The 24746-nt window shown below is 45.3% G+C and overlaps 2 protein-coding genes across 8 annotated transcripts in view; both read right to left on the reverse strand.

The window, feature by feature from the left end:
- LOC144003446 (SLAM family member 5-like) overlaps nucleotides 1–173 on the reverse strand; it is a 117913-nt gene extending 117740 nt beyond the window's left edge. For both annotated transcript variants that reach the window (XM_077499697.1, XM_077499696.1), the window contains exon 1: nucleotides 19–173. In XM_077499697.1, coding sequence (XP_077355823.1) covers nucleotides 19–43 — 25 coding nt within the window. In that variant the 5' untranslated portion in view covers nucleotides 44–173. The remainder of the gene's footprint in view (nucleotides 1–18) is intronic.
- Nucleotides 174–284: 111 nt separating this feature from the next.
- arhgef11 (Rho guanine nucleotide exchange factor (GEF) 11) lies at nucleotides 285–24563 on the reverse strand. 6 transcript variants are annotated; one of them, XM_077499688.1, is made up of 42 exons: nucleotides 23495–24563; nucleotides 23072–23086; nucleotides 22848–22939; nucleotides 22668–22772; nucleotides 22280–22329; nucleotides 22145–22202; nucleotides 21914–22065; nucleotides 20931–21002; nucleotides 20753–20860; nucleotides 20615–20663; nucleotides 20491–20528; nucleotides 20329–20421; nucleotides 19731–19802; nucleotides 19509–19613; nucleotides 19337–19435; nucleotides 18661–18703; nucleotides 18486–18582; nucleotides 18301–18423; nucleotides 18168–18191; nucleotides 17980–18106; nucleotides 17818–17911; nucleotides 17693–17722; nucleotides 16513–16627; nucleotides 16259–16444; nucleotides 16114–16161; nucleotides 15876–16024; nucleotides 15596–15736; nucleotides 15449–15525; nucleotides 14240–14365; nucleotides 14053–14170; nucleotides 13840–13988; nucleotides 13681–13756; nucleotides 12820–12984; nucleotides 12669–12750; nucleotides 4950–5027; nucleotides 4821–4867; nucleotides 4626–4745; nucleotides 3632–3754; nucleotides 3494–3580; nucleotides 3265–3416; nucleotides 1575–1662; nucleotides 285–1468 (listed from the first exon to the last, which is right to left on the reverse strand). In XM_077499688.1, the coding sequence occupies exons 1-42, from the start codon at nucleotides 23527–23529 to the stop codon at nucleotides 1419–1421; spliced, it is 3858 nt and encodes a 1285-aa protein (XP_077355814.1). In that variant the 5' UTR covers nucleotides 23530–24563; the 3' UTR covers nucleotides 285–1418. The 6 variants fall into 6 exon arrangements, with proteins under 6 accessions (XP_077355814.1, XP_077355813.1, XP_077355816.1 ...); XM_077499687.1 differs by having other exon boundaries at nucleotides 16513–16636; XM_077499690.1 differs by lacking the exon at nucleotides 23072–23086 and having other exon boundaries at nucleotides 16513–16636.
- Between the last annotated feature and the right edge of the window lie 183 nt (nucleotides 24564–24746).

Raw genomic sequence — 24746 nt, forward strand, 5'->3', positions numbered from 1 at the left:
ATGTTTCACAATTCTTACCTCGAAACAGGAGCACTCGGGCCATGATAGCGAAGGAGCGCCGGTCGCAGGACTTGTCGCTTGTGCTGCGCGACTACGTGCAGCATGGCTTCTTTCATTTCCTGTTTGTGCATCGCGTGATTGTCACTCATCTTTTCAGGAAGTGACAGATGGGTGAAATGATGTACATTTTGGGTGGGGATTGGAATAATTCCCAGAATTAGACTGTACTACCAAGTAGACACAGGTAGGAAATAAACAGACGGTTTTCTATCAACAAAAACACATGTCGATTGTGTGATTTTAATGTGACCAACACAAGAAACATGACAACTTACAGTAGAGGGACTTTGTGCAACACATAACAAGACTACACCAGAGTGCCGGCATGTGGCCACAGAGGTAGAATCATGTATCATTTGCAGTCATCGGCACACTGGGCGGACGTTTCAACTTTGGTAGCGTCCGTCCGCCAGAAAGTGGAACTTAGCGGCCGACAGTGTGGCTTTTCTTTGCAATTCCACAACACAACAATAAGCAAAAATTTACTTTTTTTTTTCTTAATGTGATGACTACTAGCAGCAGCTAGAAAGATTAGCATAGCTTACTTAGCACTGCTGCTTTCCCGCTACATCCTGATGCTAAGCTAAGTGAATGAGTCAGTAGTGGCAGGGGTTCTCAAACTTTCGGGTCCCCCTCCCTCAAACCTAACCCCATAGAAACGTTGCTACCGACGGGTAACCTTGAATGCCACAGGAATGAAAAAAGTGACCTCTTTGAGAAGGAAGTCGAGAAAAAAAAAAGTGGTCATCCTATGAAAATATTTTTTTTGAAAATAAAATCAAACTATCATGAGATAGAAACTTGATCTGATGTGACGACTTAGACTTGGGAAAAGTCGCCAATATTAGGCCAAAACTAAAAGGTGGTGGGAGGAGCCTGGAAGCCCCTTTTGCCACACCAGAGGCGGGGGGAAAAGAAAAAGAAAAAACTTTTAAGTTCTGCAACCAATGAACCCATTATTTCCTTTTCAAATACTTGACCTTACTGGATTTAGCATAGTTAACGTAGCTCGTAATATCCTAAAAGCACTCAGCCAGTGAGCTGAACCAGAGGTCAAACATTCAACTTCTTATCTTCTAACGTGAAACTGATCCTGCTCGAACTTTTCTTTCTGGTGTGGCAGCGGACAACTAATCGCCTTCATATTGTGATTGATTGAATTAGCGTGGCCGTTCCCGTATGTCCCGTATGTACAGTAGCTGTGCGCTTTCTTACTAAACGACGCAAAATAATCACTTATTGCAAATTATTTTTGCTCCAGCCCACTGACCCACCAGCGCTTCCGGGGGAGGGGGATCTGCATTTCGGCTAAAGTGCTGGCTGATGGGAGGTCACTCTCATGGTGCTTCCAGTGGCTCTTACAATCCAGTGGACTGAATCCTGGGACGGTCGGGACTCGCTTCCTTGCCTGCGGGACGGACAAAAACAAGTGTCAGGGAGGAAAGGCAAATGTGAAAAGGTGACCACAAAAAAAAAAAAAAAAAAAAGAGAGAGACCGCGTGTGGCACGCTCACCGTCCGCCGAGCCGCAGTCTTCCTCCTCCCGACAGGCCGACTGCTCTCGGAGCGACGTCAGCAGTTTGTGATGTTCCCCCTCCATGTCCTGCAGACAGAGAACACGGTGTAACGTACTAAACATGGACCAGATGAAGTGAAGCAGAGAGTTTTTGATTTTCATTGGTGAATTTGCATTCAATTTTTATGACTTTTGTCACATTCTAGTTATTTCTGTGACCATGCTGTTTTTTTTGTCCTTGAAATCTAGCAACAATTTTGTTAGTAGGGCTTGTACAGTCAAATTGATTTATCAACTTCACTAATGATAAACCTGACACAACACTCCCTAATGATGTTTAGGGTATGATGTCGACTAGTTAATTGCGCTGCTCCTTCTGGTGTTTGAGCCTTGGCCACCAGGTGGCAGCATATTAAATCATGTCCATTTATGGCAATTTTGCTGACCAAATATGACTGTTGTAACTAAGCTGCAGTAATATCCTCCTGACTACCAGGAAAAAAAAATTTGCCCAATCATGTTTATTTTGATATTCCCCAATCTTTGTGAAGTAACTGGAATACTGCAAAAGAAATTAAAATTTTTTTTTTTTTTTGTATTTTTAAGCTATGATGTGTCCACTACAGAGGACATTTTTTTTAAACTTAAATGCTAGGCTTAAATACAGTTAAAGTAATTCAAACAATACTTTAATGTGTTATTAAGAGTCTTATAGAACACATGGTAACAACATTTAAAGCCTAAATTTGTTCAATAAAAAGTATTATACACTTTTCCTCTTCCCTAAAAAGTGCTTGCACTGAGGGAAGCCATTTTCTTTTATGATGCAATCAAAAGTAGCAAAGCCCCACCCCAACACATTTGGTATCATTGTAAAGCTCCGAATGTCCTCTATAGAGCACAAAAGGAGTTAATTCAATCATATGCACTGGGTGGGAGATATTCAAGTTTAAAAATGTCCACTACAGAGGACAAATTTGAATTGCTGGTAGTCAGGAGGATATTGCTCATAATATGGGTCTTTGCACATGCTTAGTGTTTTACGACAACGTATTTGGGCCAAGTATAATTTTTGGGGCAATATGGCCACGTATATATTTATTTTTTGTGTGCGGTGGCTAATATTTCGGAAAAAAAACTCGCTTCAAAGTGTGAATGCTTAACATGATATGGTTTATCTCTACTAAAGCAATTACTATCTCATTATTTCAAAATCCGACTGAAAAGTATTGGCAGAAACATCCGAGTAGTACGTTACATGTATTTCTCGTAAGTTTCTGAGTTTTTTTCCGGCAAATTTGCCACTTTATAAACTCTGCCAGTTTTTTTTTCCTCGGAATATTGCCCCAATCCTCTAAAAAATATATATGCGGCCCTAATACGCCGTCGTAGTGTTTTGGCACTGTTTGTGTGTTTTAAGTGTCATCATTGCAGTATTGATGCTAGTTAGCATGCATTTGCCTTAGCACTAAACAGACTTTTGTCAGAAAGTCATGCATTTGCTTAAATACACGTGTACTTTTAGGGTCAATTATAACTGGTACGGGAATCAAACAGGTTGAAGCAAGCACACTTAACCACACTTGAACCTTTGTTATAAAGATCAAAGCAAAAAGTTGACCGTTTGACAGGCGAAAAGTGGAAAATTCCCGCATGGCCATCCGACAAAATGTCAGCCGACGAACTGACCTTGAGCTGACGCAGCTTGCCGGTCAAGTTCTCGATGGTGCGGAACACCTCCTCCACATTTTGGATCACGTGACTCTGCCACGCCTCCTCTTCCCGCCCCTCCGTGGTGCTCTCGTCCGGCTGGGTGGGCGGGGCCAGGTAGAAGACGTTTCCTGCCCGTGGAGTAAAACAACCAATCAGGCGAGCTGCTTGCCTCGCCAACGACATCGTCACCAGGGGTTATTATTACCGCGTGGGACGGCCCGGCTCGCCGACGACCGCTCGGACACCGTCGTGACATCATCAGGGACGGAGTAAGAAGAGGCTGCCACCGCCCCTGTGAGAGAAGCGTGAGAAAAGGGGAGGAAAAAGACGGGTTTGGGCTTACCTTTTGGTAGCACCTGACCAGCTTGCCAGTTGTCGCGTGCGCTTTCATGGGGCGAGTCTCGGAGGGTGAGGCCCCAGCCGTCCTCAGCCGCGTCCACGAAGAAGAGCTGACGCAGTCTTTCCACTGACAACAAAGAGAAAAGCCGGATGACTTGATGAATAATTTGCACATTTTCGGCACAACATGTTTGTTTTTCTTTACCTGCTTTTTTCATGCAGAAAGGAGGGAGTCTATTCTGTCATTTGATAGATTCGGTTTATATATAATTATTGAACATAACATTATGTCGGTGTTGAAAATTTGGAAATTTTCTAAAATGGCTGGCAGTGAATGAGATGTATCACAATCTTAAGATAAGGCCAAAATGTTATATTCATATCTTTACTATATTTTCAGAAATAAAACTCTTTTTGTCACTTTGCACCTTTTTAGTTTAGAAGACACTACTATTCTCTTAAAAAATTGAACTATGTTGTAAATTGTGTTGTGAAGTATTTGGTTGTGTTTGTATGTTGATTTGATTCAGGTCACAGTATTACACATGCTAATATGGAGTCAGATGTTGGATGGTCTACTGAAAATAAGCTGAGATGTTTGCACTAATAAATAAATAATAAATAATTAAGAAAGTCCAATTAAAAAAAAAACTTTCCTTACCAAAATCAAATAAAAATGACTGCCTTTGAAAACTAAAGTGCAAATATTTTCAGGGTTGATTTTCTTTTTCTATGATTGTAGAGAAGAAGCAATGTGAAACAGTCCTGAGGAACTGATTTCTATGGATTTTTTTTTTTTACATTCAACAAATAAAAAAACTCATAAAGCAAACATTTTCCAAAAAAATCCAAATTAACTCAAAGTAACAAATGTGCTCTCCTTCAAATGAAGTGAATTTCAAAAAGAAAACCCAAAAGGAAATCAAAAATGTGATGAGAAAGGCAAAAGTGGCCACAATCAGTTTGTGGGAGAACGACTTTGACTTTTGGCTGCTTACCGTCGCGCAATGCCGCTTCCGCCAGGCCTTCCGCGTGGTCTCCGTGGCTGTTCGACACTCCTGCTTGGTGGCAAGCCGCAGAGATGTCCGCCACGTGGGCCTGCGCTCCGCCAGGATTTTCTGCAGGTAATCAAGTCAAACGCAATGGGAAATGTGCGCTGCGGCCTCAAAAAGGAAAGGGGTGGGGCACCGTACCTGCGTAGGCGGGGCCTGCGGCTTCCACCGGGGATGCAGAGCCCAGACTGGGAGTTGGGAAATAAAGACTTTTAGGCCTCGCGACTGATAAAGCGTATGTAAAAGCTTGGAGCCGGGACATGTACTTACGGCCCGGCTGCTGAGCCGCGATTGGCCGGGGGTGGGCTGGCCGCAGAGGCCATGCTCTTTTCCAGAAAGTCCTTCCACCTGAAACACAAACTCCTGTAAGCCACTTATTTTGGCTGCAATTCCACTGTTGGCCAAGAGATGGTGCCATACTACTATGCTTGACTATCCATTTCAAAGATGAGTGAAAACAGGAAGTATTTCAAGCTCAGACAAGTATTTGCTTTTACCTGAGGTGTCAAACTCATTTTAATTGAGGGGCCACTTTCACCCACATTTGATCTCAAGTGGGCCAGACCAGTATGTTCGTGGCCTAATCAGCTGTAAATAACACGTCAAAAATATTTCCTTTTTTTTTTTTTTGGTGCATTACACATACATACTGAAAATACAGTGTTCCCTCATTTATTATGGGCGTTATGGTCCAAAAACTACCTGCAATAATGGAAATCCGCGTAATTTTTTATTTTTATTTATATAATTTTTTTGTATTTTATGTTTCTTTTATTTTGGTATGATTTTTACTTTATTTTAAATGCTTTTTCAGTCATCATATGTTCTTTTTTCATTTACATTTATTTTTTCCATTAAAAATATGGGGTTTTTTTATTTACTTATTACAGTATACAGCAAAGTATATATTTTTTCATTTATTATTAATGTTTTTTTTGTTTTGGTATGATTTTTACATTATTATACATATTTTTTTCCTTCACCATACATGTTCTTTTTTTCCATTGACATTCATTTTTTTTTACATTAAAAGTATGTTTTTTTTAAATTTACTTTTTTTTTTTTTTTTTTTTTTTTTTTTTTTTTTTTTTTGAAGAGCTCAGAATTGTTCATTCGGTAGTCTTACCGATTCAACGTCTTGTCATCATTGCTCTTTTCCTTTTTTTTTTTTTTTTTTTTTTTTTTTTTTTTTTTTTTTGGTGTGTGTGTATGTGTGCGTGCGTTTGCGTGCGTGCGTTTGCGTGCGTGCGTGCGTTTGCGTGTGTGCGTTTGCGTGCGTTTGCGTGCGTGCGTGCAAATACGTATAAATTTATACTCATTCATTCACCTAAAACCTTATAAATATCCCATTACCCTTCGCCTTAACCAGGTACTTCAGAATCTTGCCAGAGTCGTGAGATTTAAATGGTCAGGAGACCAGAGAAAAGGTCAGAAAAAAAAGAAATAAAGAGAAAAGAAAGGTAAATCAAAGTGACATCCAGCACCGACCAAACACTTCCTGCCTTCCCCATGATTACAAAATCAAAGTCTTACGCCAACCCCGGAAGCCTCTAAATTCCAGCAAATTTAGCGAGATCTCAAGAGCCCAGAGGAAAAACTAAAGAGAGGAAGGAGGGAAGGATCGATAAGGCAGAGTGAGATCAATAGAAGCCAGTACATCCAATCCATCAAAGTGAAGTCCAGCACCAACAAGACCCCTCCTGCGTGGTTACAAAACCGGAGTCTTATGCCAACCCCAGAAACCTCATACTTCTAATAAATTAAGATCTCAAGTGACCAGAGGAAAAACTAAAGAGAGGAAGGAGGGAAGGATAGATAAAGAAAAGTGAGAACCACAGACACCAGCACCAACTGATTCAAGGGGCTGTGGGAGGGAGAGGGTACTTCTGTTGAGTTTCAGTAGATGCTGGTGCGACGGATCTGGCATGCATAAGGACCACCACCAAAGAGAGAAGCCGTCAACCGCGGTCCAGCAAAGCGAGCACCCCCCCCCCCCCCCCCCACCCCCCCCGGAATCCCCAGGCCGCGGCAGCACCAAGGCCACCCCCAAGCCACCCGAGCGGACACCGGTCAGCGAGCCGACCCAGATACCCGGAACACCCCCGCCCCAGCCCCGGCCCACACCCCCGAGCCCAAGGCCGCAGAACGAGGCCCAGCGGGCCCCCACAGCGCCCCACCGGTCCCCAGCCCCCATCCCCCCACGACCCCCCCGCACCCCACCCAAACCCGCCATCCACCACGACCCAGGCCCCACCACCCCCGACCCCCAAACCCCCGAACACACCCCGACCCCCAGCACCCAACCCCCCACCCACCCATACCTCCACCCCCCCCCCAAACAAGCCGCCCCCCCCCCGACGGCCGCCACCCCCCCCCCCGCGAACCCGGCCCCCCGCGAGAACCCCCCACCCCCCCCCGGAAACCGGCACCGGGCAGCAGCGCAGAGAGGGAAGATGTGCCCACCCCACCTCCAGCCGCGCGAGATTTGCACCGCGGCGGGAGGGGGGAAGCAGAGGAGGAAGCACCAGGGGAGAAGGCGGGACACCAGAACACCGAGCCCGGTGGGGAGAGGCCCCGGTCGTCACGCCAGAGTACAAGTGACACCTAACCCTGTTACTGAGTCCGCCAGCTCGCCGACTGGCGAGCTCTACCCTTACACCGTGAATGTGGCCCCACCCAGTGTATATACAAGTGTGTGCGTGTGGTGCATTAAAATTGGGAGCAGGTGAGTCGGAGCAGAGGGAAAAAATTTCCCCTACTCCGACACACCCGTATCCCCCCCCAAAAAATGAATATGTATATGTGTGGTGCATTAAAAAAGGGAATGGAGGGACAAAGTGGTGGGGCAGGGACACAAATGGGGGGGACCACAGCGCTGCCAGGCACTGCAGTCCATCCCCTCTGATGGCTCCCCGCCCCAACTCACCCCTCCCCTTGGACGTGAGGTGCATTAAAATTGGAGGGGAGTTGAAGGGTGAAGACGGTGTTTCCACCCTTCCCCACCCCACCAAGAAATGTGTTGTGTGCCCTATGTGTATATTTACAAAGTGTATAGTGCAAGCTAGTGAAGTGAGTAAGAGGAGCGACCAGCGGGGCCTCACCCAACCCGGCGGGTGTAGGTGGCACGCCCGCCCCCCAGCACCCCCACCCCCCGCCGCCCCCCACCTCGTCCACCCGGCACCACAATGGGCGGACAGCCAGCGCAGCAGGGCTACCGGACAGCCCACCAGCCACCGGGGCCCGCCCGGGGCACCAGGAGTTATACCGGAGCGGGGCAGGCCCCAAACCCTCGCCCGGCCCCCGGAGCCCGACGCCCGGGCCGGGGAGGGAGCCCCAGGCCCAGGGAGAGGGAGGGGGAGGGGCCGCAGGGCAGACAGGGAAGGGGGGGGGGGGGGCGGGGGAAGCGGGGAGAAGACGACAAGAAGGCGAAAGGGCGGCTGCAGGGCAGGAGGCGGGGGGGGAGAGGAGGAGGGAGGGCGACAAGGGAAAAGGGACCGGGAGGCAGAGGAGGATGGGCGGGAGGAGGCGAGGAGGGAGAGGCGACGGGGGGGAGGAAGGGGGAGGGGAGAGGGAACCACGGGGCACACCGGAGGCCCACCCACCCCGAACCGCGCCGCCGGGCACGGAGCAGCGGACCGCGCCGGGACGGCACCGCCCCGGGCACCAGGGGAAGCACCCCAACACCGCACCCCACAGGGGGCCCAGGGAGCGGCCAAGACGCAACCGCCACCGAGCAGACAACGGGGGGGGGGGGGGGGGGGGCAGAACCACCCCCGCCCGACCACAGGGGACGGCGTCAAGAAAATTGACTAATTAGCATGCAGTAACACCAAGTGTTGATGCTTAGTGCCCACTAGAAATAGATCTTAAGGAGTTATTGAGTATAGTGTCGTATAGTGTGGTATGCTCGAGCCCACTAGCAGCAACTAGGTTCCTGACTATATAAAAATAAAAACAATCAGATACAAAATACCAAATACAGGAGCAGCGAAAACAGAAGTTGTAACGATGTGGTGGCTCTCGTTAACAGGCAGAATCTTGGCAGGATTAAGTTGCCAAATTGAGATTAAAATATTCTATGTACATAGACCATATTTGTTTAAATCTTGATACTTGATTTTTATTTAAGGCAGAGATTTTTTCCATTGAGATATAATTTATTAGTAAGTTTAACCAGTGGTCGATATTTAGAGATTGTTTATTTTTCCAATTGACAAGGATTATTTTTTTAGCAATAGTAAGGGCTATAAATATAGATTGAGATTGTTTACATGGTCGCTCAGTTATTGTTAAGTCACCTAGTAAACACAGTCTTGGAGATAAAGGAAGCCTACAGTTTAATATATCAGCGAGCTTTTCCAAGATTTTAGTCCAGAAATGCAGCACTGGAGTACATGACCATAAAGCATGAAGATAAGTATCGGCAGTGTTTTGTGAGCACTGGAGACAAATGTCGGAGTCAGAGAGTCCCATTTTTTTCATCATATATTGTGTAATATATGTTCTATGAAGTATCTTATATTGGATAAGTTGCAAATTTGTCTGTTTGGTCATTTTAAATACATTTTCACAGATTTGGGTCCAAAAGTCTGGTTCCGGAACTATAGACAAGTCTTTTTCCCATTTTAAAGTCGGTAAATACGTTTTATTTGTGTATAAAAATAACTTATATATTTTTGATATTTTCTTTATTGTTGTTGGAGAAAGCTTTATAATATCTTTAGCTAAGACAGGCAGTTGGAGCGTATCTTGAAGTGTTGGGATTTGTTTCTTAACCATATTTTTAACTTGCAGATAATGTAAGAAATTTCCCTTTTTTATTTCATATTTCTGGACCAAGTTTGTATATGATATAAACTTATTATCTGAGAAAAGATGATGAAGGTGTGTAATTCCTTTCTGCTCCCATAGGCTTAAATGGAACGACTGATTATTAAGTTGAAAGTCGGGGTTATGCCAAATGGGAGAGAGCCCACAGGGCGCCAATTGGGAGTTTGTAATTTCTAATGCCTTCCACCAGGCAGTCAGGGTGGCGGCTATCATTGGGTTTTTAAAACAATTATGTCGTCTTATTGATTTTGTAATAAAGAGTAAATCTGACAGTCTAAGATTATTACAATCCTTCTGCTCCAATTCCAACCAACAGTTAGTATCTCTGTTGGGTTGTGTCCATAGCACAAGATATTGTAGTTGATTAGCTAGATAATAGTACATAAAGTTTGGTGCCTCTAAACCTCCTTTAGATTTACTTTCCTGAAGAGTAGATAGACTAATTTTGGCTTTTTTTTTATTCCAATAGAATTTTATGATAGCAGAGTCCAGCGATTGGAACCAGTTAGACGTAGGTTTAAATGGAATCATTGAAAATAAATAATTAATCTTTGGTAAAACTTTCATTTTTATAGTAGCTATCCGTCCTATTAAAGAGATCGGAAGATTATTCCAGCGTTCCAGGTCACTACGGATACTATCCAATAATGGTGAAAAATTTAAAGAAGTTAATTCAGTTAACTTAGGTGAAATTTTAACACCTAAGTATTTTAAATTACCTGTAGGAAAGGAGTAGTGTGGATCCTGACTTGTAGGATTCCATGAATTTTCTGTAATAGGTAATAATGTTGATTTTGTCCAGTTAATAGAGTAATCTGATAAGTGAGAGAATTTAGTTATTAATTTAAATGCTTCCCCTAGCGAAATAGCAGGTTCTTCTAAATAGAGTAATATATCATCGGCATATAGATTAATTTTATGTTCTATTGTCCCGGAGTGGATTCCTTGGATCCGTCTATCCTGACGTATAGCTAATGCAAGCGGCTCAATAAATATAGCAAATAATAAAGGAGAAATTGGGCACCCTTGTCTTGTTCCCCTTTGTAAAGTAAAACTCTGTGATGTAATCCCATTAGTAGTAACTGTAGCTTTAGGAGAATCATATAATATTGAGACCCATTGAATGAATGACTCCCCGAAGCCGAATTTATTTAAGACAGCAAAGAGGAAGGACCAGTTAACTTTATCGAATGCTTTTTCTGCATCCAGCGAAATAACAACTGCCTTTTTATCATGCCGCTGTGACATACTAATCAAGTTAAAGAGTCTCCTAATATTATTAGTAGAATGACGACCTTTAATAAAACCTGTTTGATCACTATGAATAATTGTCGAGATTACCGTCTCTAATCGAGATGCCAAGGCCTTAGCGATAATTTTAATATCGGTATTAATTAGTGATATCGGTCGGTAACTTGACGGGAGGGTAGGGTCTTTTTCTGGCTTTAATAAAAGTTTAATTGCTGCTATATTCATATCTTGACGTATATCACCTTTACTTTTAATTTCAGTTACTACTCTTAGAAATAATGGAGCAAACATTAACCAGAAATGTTTAAAAAATATAGCCGGAAAGCCGTCTGGACCAGGTGCTCTGCCATTAGGCATACTGTCTAAAGCACGATACAACTCATCTATAGTAAGCGGGGTATCGAGAATATCTTTATGTTCAATAGATAACTGAGGTATATTTAAGCTGTTTAGGAATTCCTCAATATATTCAGGGTTAGGTCTATTAATTTCTGTGTATAGATTTCGATAATAGTTATAAAAAATATGGTTAATTTCTTCTGGTGATTGTGTGCATTCACCATTTATATCTTTAATAGCCGTTATAAGAGATTTTTCCCGATTCCGTTGAAGTTGATTTGCCAGGAATTTACCTGATTTATTATTATGTTCAAAATTATTATATCTCAACTGTTGTATTATAAACTCTGTCTTTTTAGATAACATGTTATCTAACTGTATTTTTATATTCTGTAGTTCTATCCATATTTGATTATTTGGGTTTAATACATATTCATCCGTTAGTTGTTTAATTTTATCTTCCAGGTATTTTTCTAATTTTTGATCCTGTTTCTTTTTATAAGTTGAATATGATATAATTTTCCCTCTAATTACCGCTTTCCCTGCTTCCCAGAGAAGAGATGGAGATATATTTGGAGAGTCATTTATTTCCAAAAAATCTGCCCACTCCCTTCTAATAATTTTATCAAACTCTACGTCTTTCAGTAATGAGATGTTAAAACGCCATATCGGGGGAGGTTTAAAGGTAGAGTCAATTTGTAGAGTGAGGGAGACTGGTGCATGATCACTTATAATTATAGAATGTATTTTTATAGCAGTTTTATCAACAATAGAATTATTTTATTTTTTAAATTTACTTATTACAGTGTACACCACAGTACATATATATTTTTATTTATTATGTTTTTTTCGTTTTGCCATGATTTTTAGTTCATTATTAATGCCTTTTCATTCATTTTTTTTTCATTTACAGTCCATTAAAAGTATTTTTTTTTTAATTGACTAGTTATACAGCACAGTATATATTTTCTATCTCCGGAATACAATGCCGTGGAGCGACAGGACAAACGCCGTTGGAAAGTTCTTGTCAAGACGAATGCCCGTATGTCCCCGGTCGGACATAGACAAAAAGACATTTAAAAAAAATAAAATAAAAAAAAAATAAAAAAAATAACACACACACTGCAAAAAATCCGCGGAACAGTGAGCCCGTAAAAGATTAACCCACGATTAATGAGGGATAACTGTATTCTCATTTATTTTGTATTTTATTCAAGAGTAATTGGAAATTTATTAACAAAAATGAGTGTATAAGAACTGCATCAAATCCTGAGTAAGAGCCAAATTCATTTTATTTACGTGGTTGTCAGTGTGACCTCTGGTGGACAAAATTACAACATTTAATTTGAGTGAAAACTCAAGTTTGTGTCCTGTCTTCACGGGCCAGATTGGACTCCCTGACGAGCCAATTCTGGCCCACGGGCCGTATGTTTGACCCCACTGCTTTAGCCGATTTTATTTGAAGTCTTCTTGAATCTGCTTTCTAAGCCGACACAAAGCAACAACTGGCAAAACTGACCTTTAGTGTGAAGCTAGCCAAAGTTGCGGAGGTGGGCCAAAAGCACTCACGTGTTTTTCTCCGACGCCGTGCCCGCCACCAGCTCGTAGATCTGCCTCTCTGCCGTGCTGATGATGTAGAGCGCCTTGTTGTCTGCGTGCGCGGAAGGAAGACGGAGGTGTTGACCAGGCGGCACGCAGTCGCGGCCGGCGCCGAGCTTACCTGTTGCGACCGAGCGCACCAGCAGCGAGTCCAACTTGACCAGCGGGCTGTCTCCGCCTCCCACGCCGACGCCCAGCCAGCGCGACGGGTGACGCAGCAACAGACGCTCGTCGGGGCCGCGCTGCAGCAGTAGCAGGCAGTCGGACAGCAGCAGCGCATGGATGTCTGGTGGGTGGAAAAACATATACAAAAAAATGTCTTCCAGTATCACAAGGATGTCTGGTGGGTGGAAAAACATATACAAAAAAATGTCTTCCAGTATCACAAGGATGTCTGGTGGGTGGAAAAACATATACAAAAAAATGTCTTCCAGTATCACAAGTTCCGGTTTCAACTGGACTTGCTCAAGATTAATTTGATTATGATGCAAAAACAGATTGAAGCAACAATAATTCACTTCCTTTTGAAAACCTTTAGAGAGGCAACAATGAATTGACAACTAGTCGATTATCATCATAGATGAATTGTTTGCAAAATTTCAGTTCCTCAACACATTTCTGGAGTCCTCAAAAGCGCTGATTTGTTTTCAACCAAAATCAAATAATTGCTTTGACTTTGGAAAAACAGCCATCGACCTTTTTGACGATTTTGCTAACGTTACAGATCAAAGCAGGAACTGAAAAGGAATTCATTCAATTTTGTGCTGTCCTGCTTTTGAAATTTGAAACTTTTTGTTACTATCCTATTCATCGACTCATGGAAAAAAAAAAAATGGACATATGAATGGAGGATTGAAATAATGGTTAGTTGCGGCCGAGTCAGATTTGGTCAATTGTTTCTGATTTGCCAAGCATAGTTCTCCATTTGGGAAATGATCAAAATTTGTTCAGAGATCAGAGTTTGTTTTGCTTTTCTACTGACCGAGGTGCTTGTCCTTGCTGACTTTCCAGATGAGCGGCCCCTCATGGATCATCTTTTTGGTGCTCAGGTCCAGACCCTGCCAACATGTTTGACTTCAGTTGCAAAAACAAAGTGGGAGCTGGCGCCGCCGCCAGGCTGGGACGTTGGTCAAATGCTCACCTTGAATTGCGGAGCAACATCCAGCCTGCGTTGGTACTTGCTCAGGTGGTGGCGATGTTCCGTCTCCCGGACCACCTCGTTAACTGCCTGCAGTATTCGGCGGCAACAGGCCTGAGCTTGCTTCAGGGCGGGAAGGTCGGCCGAGGCCACTTGAACGGGAAGGAAAAAGCGCGTGAGCGGCGAAGCGCACGTCTTGCGGAGGGGCGCACTCACTCTCGGTGTGCTTGATGATGTTGTCCAGAAGAAGCGGGTACTTGGTCAGCCTCTGCATTTCCGACACCAGCAGGTCTCTGAGCTGCAGGCGGCGGCAGTGGCGACTGGCCTCGCACTCCTGCGCGAGACAGAGCGGCAGGTGAAGCGCGGCACGTCGGCCATCGCGGCGGGCCAAGCGTTTGTGTACCTGGACAATGTGAGCGAAGCGGGCATCTTTGCGTTGTTTGTTCTTGATGAGCTCCAGCGCCTGAGACTGCTGCCTGCACAACTGCGACACCTGCTCCTGAAACTCCTCGCCGGCGCTGCCCTCAAACTGGACACACCGGCAGCACCATCACAAGAAGATCGCTCGCCTACGGCGGTGCTACTTTTGCGTTTTGCATTTCAGATTTGGGCTTTGAAATTCACTTTTTATTTGTTTTGAGAGCAGACGTTTTTGGAAAATGTTTATTTGGTTCTTAGTTGTAATGTCAAAATTAGTGAGGCAATTCCGAGTTAATTTAAAGTTCCTTTAATGCCACTCATTTTTTTTATGCACAATTAATGACCGCCCCTTACTTGAAAGCCTGTACTGGGGGAATTCCACTTGCAACACAGCAGACACGTCCACATCAAAATTTAGCAGTAATAAATGTAATAATAATGCATATGTGTGTGGAGACTGGGGTCACGTTGTATTTTACAATTTTAAAAATGTGCAGAATTTCACAAGTTACTTCATGTTGATTATTAGTTAGCTCTTAATATGAAAAGAAAATGCACTGAGCTGTATCACCATCTTAAAAACTCAATTATGCAATCTGGTGGCCGAAAAATTACCTCAACACAAATCAAAATCACACTTGTTTTTTACAGTATTGTGCATACATCTTATTAATTGTAACTTAATTTTATGAATTATTGGGAAATTGTTGGATCAATGATGAAAAGATGCAGCCATATTTCTAATAGTTTAACATTTGTTTCCACTTTGATGTTAAGAGTATGAAAACTTGCAAAAAATGTATTGTACAGATATAAAATTTGCGATTAATTGTGAGTTAACGATTGAAGCAATGAAATTAATTACAATTAAAAAATGTAATCGCCTGACACCCCGAGTTCTTAGTTTCAGTATTACTTTTACTTCTTTTTTTAAATATATGGAATATTCATTGAAAGTAAAAAAAAACAAAAAAACAAGATCACTAAGAATTCCCAATTCTCAAATGGCTGTTTGACCGTCTTTCTTCTATACAGACGTATGACACCACAAAAACAGACAGTGTGTGATTTCCATCCCCATACATGACAACAAACCATCATTTCCCTATATGTTACTTTTAGAATCACGAGATGCACTGTATGTTAATGGCTAATATCAAGTGTTCGCTGTTCTTCAAACAAGCAGGCTCACCCTCGCCAACATGACGTCGCCGATGTCGTGAACGATGAGGGCCTCTCGCCGCTTCCTCATGGCCTCGCACAGGCTGGCTGTAGGTGGAGAGGAAGAGCAAACGGTCACACCTTGAAGCCGGCGGCTAGCGCCGCACAGCGTACGCACCGTGCAGCTCGTAGACCTGCGGCAGGTTGGGAAAGATGCAGGCCAGCTCGTCGGCGGCGAGCACGGCTCTCATCTTCTGGAAAAAGACCTGGTCCAGGACTCGGAGCGTGCGCAGATGCGACGCCTCGGTTGTGAAGAGCTCTGACAATAACAACAACATATTAGAATCTATTGCTAATTGCGATATTTTTCTATGATTGCGACCGCGCCATGAAAGTGTTTATTATTCTGGCAAGTTATTCCTTCCATAGGCACACAAAGACAGCGGTTGGACTCGCACCATACATGACCGCCTGGCGCTCCACCTCCCTCGGACTGAGCGCGGCCAGGAGCTGATGCGGGACCGTCTCCTGCCAGTTCTGACCCTCGCACGCCTCCTCCTCAGGTGCTCCGCTGTCCAGCAGCAGTGTTGGCAGCGACTCGGAGCTCCTGCATGAGCATATCAGGACGGACGTGTGTACTCACGACGACACTTCATATTGGACATAAAAGTGGCGAGGGATGGCTTCAAGCGTTACCTGCGGATGGAGTGCGGCGTGTACGGCGGCGTGGGGTTCTCCAGAGACCTGAAAATTAAAAAAAAAAAAAAAATTAAAAAATAAAAAAGTCATGTGCCACCAATACTTTCCAGACGTGCCACAGTGTCAGTAAACGCCGCCCCACCTGGCCGACGAGGCGCCGCGCCGCATTCTGAAGCCCGCCCCATCCCTCTCATCGCCAGGATCCTCCATGTCCACGTCGCTGCGAGAGCGGGGAACGGACTCGCCGCACGTCGCCAAGCCCCGCCGCCGACCTTCCCCCTGTGCCTTCAAAGACTCGCTGCGTGCCAGACGCACAGACGCGGTGGGGCTGCAACCACAAAACACGGCGTACTGACATCATCCTCCCAACTCGCGGGCCGGCGTCTCGCGTCCCACCTGTAATCGCCATCGCCGCCCTGGCTGCCGGACGAGGTCATCTGCGGGTCGCCGCCGTCCTCGGCCCCGGCCTCGCCGTGGTTCTCAAACTGCTGGATGATGTTCCTCACGCTGCCTGGACGCACTGTGCACACGCGCGGCAAAACGCAAACACGCACAAAGCTGCAGTCGAAGGTTGAAGAAGTCAAAGCGCAAGACGTGAAAGATGGCGGTGAAGAGCAAGAAAAAAGGAAGTTGGGCTGGGGAGGCCAACTTTGCAGCAATTCCAGCCGAGTTCAGCTTCCGATTGGTGAACACCGTCAATTAAGGGCTCGCCCATATGGATGCCCATTCCCATTTGGAACAATAAAATTCCCATACAACTGATCCAGTGTTTCCCACAGCATGTTAATACTTGGGCAGGCCACCCAAGTAAACTGGCCACCATCCAAGAAGTTTTCAAGAAAATGTATATATTACTTTGTGGATCCTGAGGCTAGAGGAGACATAGTAACGGGACTGAGACGACCCCTCCCTCCCCCATCAAACCTCCCAACCCACTGGAATCCACCCACCCAAGTAGATTTCAAATCTGTGGGAAACACTGTGATCAATAAAAACAAATATAACTTATCTTTTTGGTCCCTTCACGATAACAACTCAGGATGTCACTATAAAATAATTCAATTGAGTGATTGAATAATGGGATTATTTTTTTTTTTACATTCAAATATACTACAAAATCAGTTTATTCCCCAATAAATGTTTATAGGGGTTTATCTATGGTTCACTATTTAAAAAAAAATAAAAAATTGTGCTGTCCAACGATTAAAATTTTTTATACAGTTATTCAGTTATACAAACAAACAGAAATAGTGCCCGGTGGTAATAGAGTCTAACTTTTTTCTAAGGCAAAGATTTGTGATGCAAATGTATCACTCTTTTGAACAAAAATTGTTCTTAGAAGCAAAACGCTTTATTTCCGTGACGCCAGCCAACTTGCCGGACTACTTTCCTCTCGACCAAAACCGGACCAGAACTCGTGTCACAGAATGCTGTTCGGGGTAAGTCAGTGCTGATCGCACACCACTAGAGGTGAGGATGAAATAGAGATTCATGTCATAAAAATCCAAATTATCCCTTTAAATTAGATTTAAGGGCTCATGAGCATCCAGGTAGGTTAAGGTCGGGGACAAAGTACCTTGAGCGGGGGACAGCGGGACATGGAATGCTACCAAAGCAAAAAGAAGCCAACACAAAGCACACAATGAGAAAATGCAAATAAGGCAAATGAGAGAAAAGAAAAGGTGTTGCCTGTGTGCTCACTCGACTGAGATGCACTCCGAGGTTTCCCGATGTACTTGAGGATGGGATTCCTCTTTCGGTCCTCGCCATCTTTGTCCTTCTTAGCGCCGCTTGGCTGAGGGGACGACATCGTTATGAAGCGGCGGCAGCGTGCAAGCTCACGCCGATGCCGAGACCAGGTACCTTTTTTGCCTTGAGGAAGGCGAGCCACTTGTCCTTGTCGGCGCTCAAGCCGGGGAACACCTTGGAGTCTCGCAGTTTGACGCCAGCGTGCCGCAGATACAGGAGCACGGCCGACGCCAGCGGGGAGCTGGGAAAAGATGGGACCATGAAGGGTGAAGAATTGCTTGGGACTCTGCTGGCTTGTTTACCTTTTGTCCTCCTCGTGCTTGCACCTGCGGCGGATACGTCAGGACAGGAAACAGAAGTGGGACCAAGTCACAAATGGTAAAAATCAAACAAGTGGAATCCCCGCAAAGTCAAGCATCGGACTCGGCCACTTACAGGATCTCCCACAAGGCGGTGACCTGCTTGTCCACCGCCTGACGCTCCTTCATCGGGTCACCGTCCAGCATCAGCAGGTCACCTTCGCCAAAAAGCGCTCCCAGGCCCATCGTTTGCTTTTTCCTGTTAAAACACGCCAGCTGGGGTGATGCCCGCAGGACGGGAGCAGCGAGCGCCCGCCGTACCTGTAGTCCACAAGTTGGTCCTGGACATGGGGCAGCACCCACTGCTGCAGCTCGGACAGCGGCCCGCGGATGTCCTCCTGGGCGTGGAGGCGGCTTTCTGCAAATGGGACAAAAGACAAAATGGTGAGAGCAGGTGCCGCCGCAACACTGGACGACATCATCATCGTCTTCTTACCAATATCTGTGAGGTAGTCTTCTGGCACTTTCACCTTCAAGGGCTGAAACATCATCGAATGCAGGCTTTAGTACTCAACATGGCTGCCACACTCTTTCGACTGATTAGCAAATATCAAATTTGAAGGATTGCTACAACAATGTTTTCAGATGCAAGTGAGAAGGTGAATCAAATGTAAGAGTGGATTTTTGTAGATTTTGGGTTGGTACCACTAGGAAGTACCTCTGCACTGATCAGCAGCAGAATCACACGCTTTTCTCATACCAATAATTAAGATTGTCCAAATCATGTCTTCCAAAAGAATCAATGAGCAACTGCTTTTCAGTTTTGTTTAAGTGTAATTATATTTCAGCAGCACATTTTTCCTCTTGATTTTGTTCTGTGACAAAATGATGCCAGAAGCCCAGTAACCATTTTGCCAACTAAACGAGCACATTTGAGTGAGCCTGGTTTTGTTTAAACGTGAGAAGCAGGACCAGCAACTGTGTCGGGCTGTCAGCATCAAAGTCCCTTTTCGTCAATTAACTCATTCAAACCCAAAAACAACATTCTTAGTTAAATAAAGGTAAAATAAAATAAATACAAATAAAACATCTAAAAATGGACATGGGCTATCTATGGGAAAAAATGTTTTGAAAGGTCATATAAGCCAGGCCTAGTAGTCTACGGTACGTACGGCGTCTGGATCAAGGAAATGGGAGCAGATCTGTGGTGCCAGGGAGCGGGCGTCCTTGGGCGTGGCGCTCAGGTATGCCTCCACCGACAGGTAGAAGAGCTGCGGCGCACAAGGAGAAGGTCAAGAGACGGCCAGGCCACCAGGCGGGGCCCACAATTGCCGGGCGGCTGACCAGCGGGTTGGGGTCTAGCAGCTGCGTGAAGATGTATCTTAGGAAGACGCTCATGTGGGCGGGCCGCGACTTCAACAGCTCCATGTCTTGGAAGGGGCCGTCCATCTGCATAGTCAAATTGTCACAAGTCTCAAGCAGCTTCTTTCATTGGCCCAAAGCAGCCATCAACCTCACCATACAACATGGATTGCGATACACATGTATCCTGATACGTATGCTCACCTCAGTGAAGGCGTATGCGTCCTCCTCATCCTCGTCCTCTTCCTCGGGCCCGATAATCTGCACCCTGCCGCTCTGCCAACACACGCGCAAACATGCCAACGTCAAATGTGTACGCATCAGGAGTGATCCATCATGGTGATGATGATGATGGAGGTGAGGAAGGAATGCATCAGACAAGCTCTTGCAATCGTTTATTTGCAATGTCCTCCATGGAGGAGGGACAAATGTTGACTTTCTTTCCTCAAACATCATTCGTCACAAGTGTCATTGATGATTTGTCTTTGTGCAGACTTGATGCTTCATGTTTCAAGCAGACATAAATTCTAATCAATCTTCTGCATGACTTCCATCTCAGTTATGGTGTGCACTTGGTTTGAACAAGTTTTTTTGGGGGGGGAATCATCCAAACACTCAATATTGCAATGACAACGTTGAAAAAATAATTGCATATTCAAACGCAATCGCAATATTGATGAAAATGCAAAGGATTCGAATTCAAATGTGAAAACCGGTGGACCCGACAGGCATAGTAACACGATATGTACCCTCTTGTCTGGCAGGAGGGAAGATCACATCACAGCAAACAGGAAGTGCTCACCGAATCAGAGAGTGGGGGCGTGTCGGAGCTCTGCCGTGGCTGGAGAAGGCTCCGGAAGGAAGATGAGGGGGATGAGCGGGGGCTCTCAAAGGCCTGTGAGAGACGGGGAGAGGAGCAGTCATAAACATGCCAAGGTGCAAGGCAGGGAGACCGGCAGCCTACCTCCGTGTCACCCTCGCTCCAGTCCGGCGGCACGCGTCCTACCGGAAGAATGAAGACAAGAAAGAGGAGGAGGAGTTTTAGCATGCGTTACTACTTTAATGTCTTGTGACACAAGGACACGCACCTTCAACCCCCGTGACGGTGCGAGTGACGCATTCTGCAGACGATCCCTCCTGGAAGCGCACAAAAGGGTGAAACATTTGTCGTGAGAAGAGCCAGACACATTGACGGCCATGACAAAGGCGGCAGCAGGCAAACTCACCGTGTCCCGCTGAAGCTTGATGCGCACTTGATGAGCTCGCCTCTTAGCGCTTTCGATCCGCTCATCCAGAGAGGGCGACGGGTTCCGCGACCGCTCCCCCAATAAAGCCTGCAAAGCACATGGCAGCGCAGGGATTGACGCCGGCCCGGCTGTCATGTCATCCCCATGCGTGCATTACCTGCAGCTCCATTTCTTCCTGCTGCAGCATCTTCCTGAGTATCTGAGAGGCCTGCTTCTGCACTTCGGGGTCCTCAAAGACACAAAGGAATTATCACAATTGCATTCACAGTTATTCGCCAAGCATGTATTGGTGTTCAGTCACAGGTCATCCAAGAAAGAGTGAAAAATGACACTGATGACTGCGTTTTGCTTGTTCGTGCCATTAAATGACCAAGTCTTCTGAAGGCAGGTGAGGAGTCTGAGGACCAAGGTTATTAGGGATAAGAAAAACTTTAAAAAAAACAAAAAAAAAAAAAAAAAACAATTCCGGTACGTCTATTAAGAAGAATAAAGGTCAAACAGCCGTTTGAGAATTGTAATAACCTTTTTTTTCTCTCATTTTGCACCCAACAAACACTCCATAAATTAAGAAAAAAAACTAGAACTAACAAAAATTAACCTAATTAAAAAATAATGAAATTAAAACTAAATATCTCATTTAAAGTTGAAGTCAACCCCCCCCCCCCCCCCCCCCCCCCCCAAAAAAAAATTCCTGACTATGGTATTCTGGTTAATATTGTGTTAGTGGAATATGAATTAAGCAGCAAAATTTTTATCCATCTCTGGGGGGGGCCATTTTGCCACTTGCTGTCGACTGAAGATGACATCAATGTTGCTCGGGTCTCAGGTAACAACCAATCACAGCTCAGCTTAAAAAAAAACAGGTGAGCTGTGATTGGCGGTTGCCTGAGCCTCGAGCAACATTGATGTCATCTTCAGTCGACAGCAAGTGGCAAAATGGCCCCCCCCTGAGATGGATAAAAACGACTGGATTTTGCTTCCTAACTCATATTCCACAAATTTAATATCAATCAGAATGTCATGTTTAGACTAGTGAGATCACATATAACATATTATTGTCAAAGAATGTTTGACGTTGACTTCCCCTTTAAAAAAGCTAAACTATTCTAACCGTGGTAAGGTCCCAAGAGTCCCACTAACCTGGAGTGGTTTGGGTCCAGTGATTCTTTGGGTGGGGGTGCTGCTGGGTGGTGTGGATGGAGTCTCCCCATACCGATTGAATGTGGAATCAGGGGGGAAGGAGGACGATGAAGGGGGCGGTCCTTGTAGTGTGAGCGCTACATACGTTCCAGCTGTGAGATGACCATGATACACACAAAAGGTGTCAAGACCAAGATTTTGATACATTTTTATTTAATTATCTGGACTCACATTTGATGAGCTTCACCACCTCCTGATGGGACATGGAGGACACGAGCGAACCGTTCACCTGAGGATGGGAGAGGGATGGAGAGGAAGTTAAACAGTGACGAACCTCTTCATTGGCTGTGTCACCAGGGAGCACACCTTTATGATTCGGTCTCCTTCCTGGACTCCGGCCTTGACGGCTGCGCCACCTGTGAGGAGGAAAGAGCGGAGGAGGACCAGAGAAACGCTGTCTCATCAACAAGTACCGGCTGACCTCAGTCTTGAAAAAGACCCCCCCGCTGCATTTTCATTTGTTATTCATATTTCTTCAACTTTTACTCCATTAAATTTCCTCCTCCAGTTATACTTTAAGAAAAACGTGTACTTCCATACAGTATATTTCATGTCAAAAATGAAGTAAATGCAATGTGTCTACTTGCACTCAAGTAATACTCCACAAGGTGATCTGAACTTCCACCCGGCACAGACACTTGTACCTGCACCCACCGCACTTTCAGGTACTCGACACAAGACGGGCATGACGCACCTGCTCGCACATTTTGAACCAGCTTCACCCGCTCTCCGCACACGGTGAAGCCGAAACCCAGCTGGTCCTTCTGCACCACCACGCATCTCTGGACCAGACCGGCAGCTGACGGAGCGACACCCACACATCAAGCAGGACACGCAGCAGGGACATTACCTCAATAAATCGCGTCGTACTGACCAGCGCTCTCATTGGGGCCGTCAACCAGCGGGTCCTTCTGCTGACTGGTGGACGACTTGCGTTCCGAGTCCCCGATGGTCAGACTGCTGAGCCTGTATTGGAGGGCAAAGAGATGGCTTAAGATGAAGATGTGCGGCGAGGTGAGGGACACTCTGTGAGAAATGGCAGTGCGGAGCAGAGAGGACAAGAGAGGGCGGGGAATGCGTGACAAGCTGACAACTCACCAAGCGGCGAAGGGGCTGAAAGCGCGAGGAGGCGGGAAGCCAATCAAAGGGAAAGAGAGAGAAGGCATTCAGACGTCACAACGTGTTTGATATCAACTGCTCATTTGTTTGACCGCAAGTTGCATTTGAGCCACTCTCTGGCTTCTCAAGTGAAACCTTTTTGGTCAGGGAAAGCTCTCTGCTTTCACATGAGCAATGTAGGAGACAGAAATGGTGCTTGAAAATCCCCTGCAGTGATTGAGAAGCTTGGGTGTATCTTTCTTTTTCTTCCTCTGATTATTTGGCCTTTCCCCAGCAAGCCCATCGTTCATTTTGACTCCCTTTTTTTTGGTACCAGCAGGATGCATCATCATCTTAAGCTCATCTACTAGTACAAATAGTGGTATGGCAACATGGTCTAACACTGTGTATGTGTCGCGTTACCTGTCAAGGGTGGAGGTGGGCTGGCGGAGACTCATGGCGCTGCTGTCCCCGTCGTCATCATGTCCATGTTCCACTTGTGAAGAGCTGCTTGCTCAAGTGTCAGTTTCTTATGCGGCTTCACAACACTAGCATAGACAACTTGCTCATTTTCCTTTCAGCCTTCTTGTGAGGATGCTCACACTCAAAGTCAGTCATTAAAATTAAGGTTTGCATGAGTCCACATCTGTCACGACGCTGAGTGCAGAACGTTGCTAAAACTTGAACATGTCGAAGAAAAGCCTTGCTAGCACGTCCAACTTAATCAGTGTGAAAATAATTTTACTTACTACAAATAAGTACCTTTGGTCAGCTATCTACACCAGCGACCTATAGTGAAAGGCTGCAGGCAAAACAATTAAATGTTCATCCACTAGATGGCCTAAGGTACATACATACTGACCTGCACTTTTTGTGCAATTTACATTTGGTGTTGTGCCATGACATTTTGTCCTCGCCTTGGCCCAAAAAATGTTGGCAAACACGGTTGTGGACGTCTACTGCTAGGTGAACCAAAATCGGCCGTTTCTACTTTATTCACACATTTAATAACTAAATGCACAATTGTATTGATGGCTCAAGAGATCCATCAACGTCTCGTTTGGTGTCAAGCTGGCGTTTGCGTGCCGACGTCAAGCTGAGACCGAACTAACAAGGCGCTCCTGTTGGAGGTTGCTTTACATTAACAAAGTAATTATAAAAACAAAAACAAAACTGTGATGCCACAAGCTACAGTAGGTGCTTCATGAATACAGCCAGTGTATCCCCCACTCAGGTTAAAGGTATATCAGTGCTAGCCGGCTAGCTGCCTTCAAAACCGGCTCACCTCGGCCACACGGTCAAAAAACAACTACAACGCGTATTGCATGCTTGGAAGTCGCGGTCCACTCCGTAAGAACCAAAAAAAAGCCTCTTAAATCCCAGACGGCGGTCGAATGAACATGTTGTTTTCTTTCTGGGCTCTCCGGGGCATCCGATCCTAGGCTATGCACTTCCGCTTCCTGCGTCCGCAGCGCGGTTGCGCGAGCGCCCCCTGCAGGCACGGCGCCGTTTCCGCGCACGGTGCAACACGCATACTCGTGAAAAAATGATGAGTTCGAGGTTTTAAAACAACAGTTACACGTTGCGGCAACTTGGAAAGTCTGACTTTATTAGTGACTGTTGAAAACCGACACGACTTGTTTTGACCAAACATGGTCTGATGGGGCGTCGGGGA

Source organism: Festucalex cinctus, chromosome 16 (genome assembly GCF_051991245.1).
Source record: "Festucalex cinctus isolate MCC-2025b chromosome 16, RoL_Fcin_1.0, whole genome shotgun sequence".
NCBI lineage: Eukaryota > Metazoa > Chordata > Actinopteri > Syngnathiformes > Syngnathidae > Festucalex > Festucalex cinctus.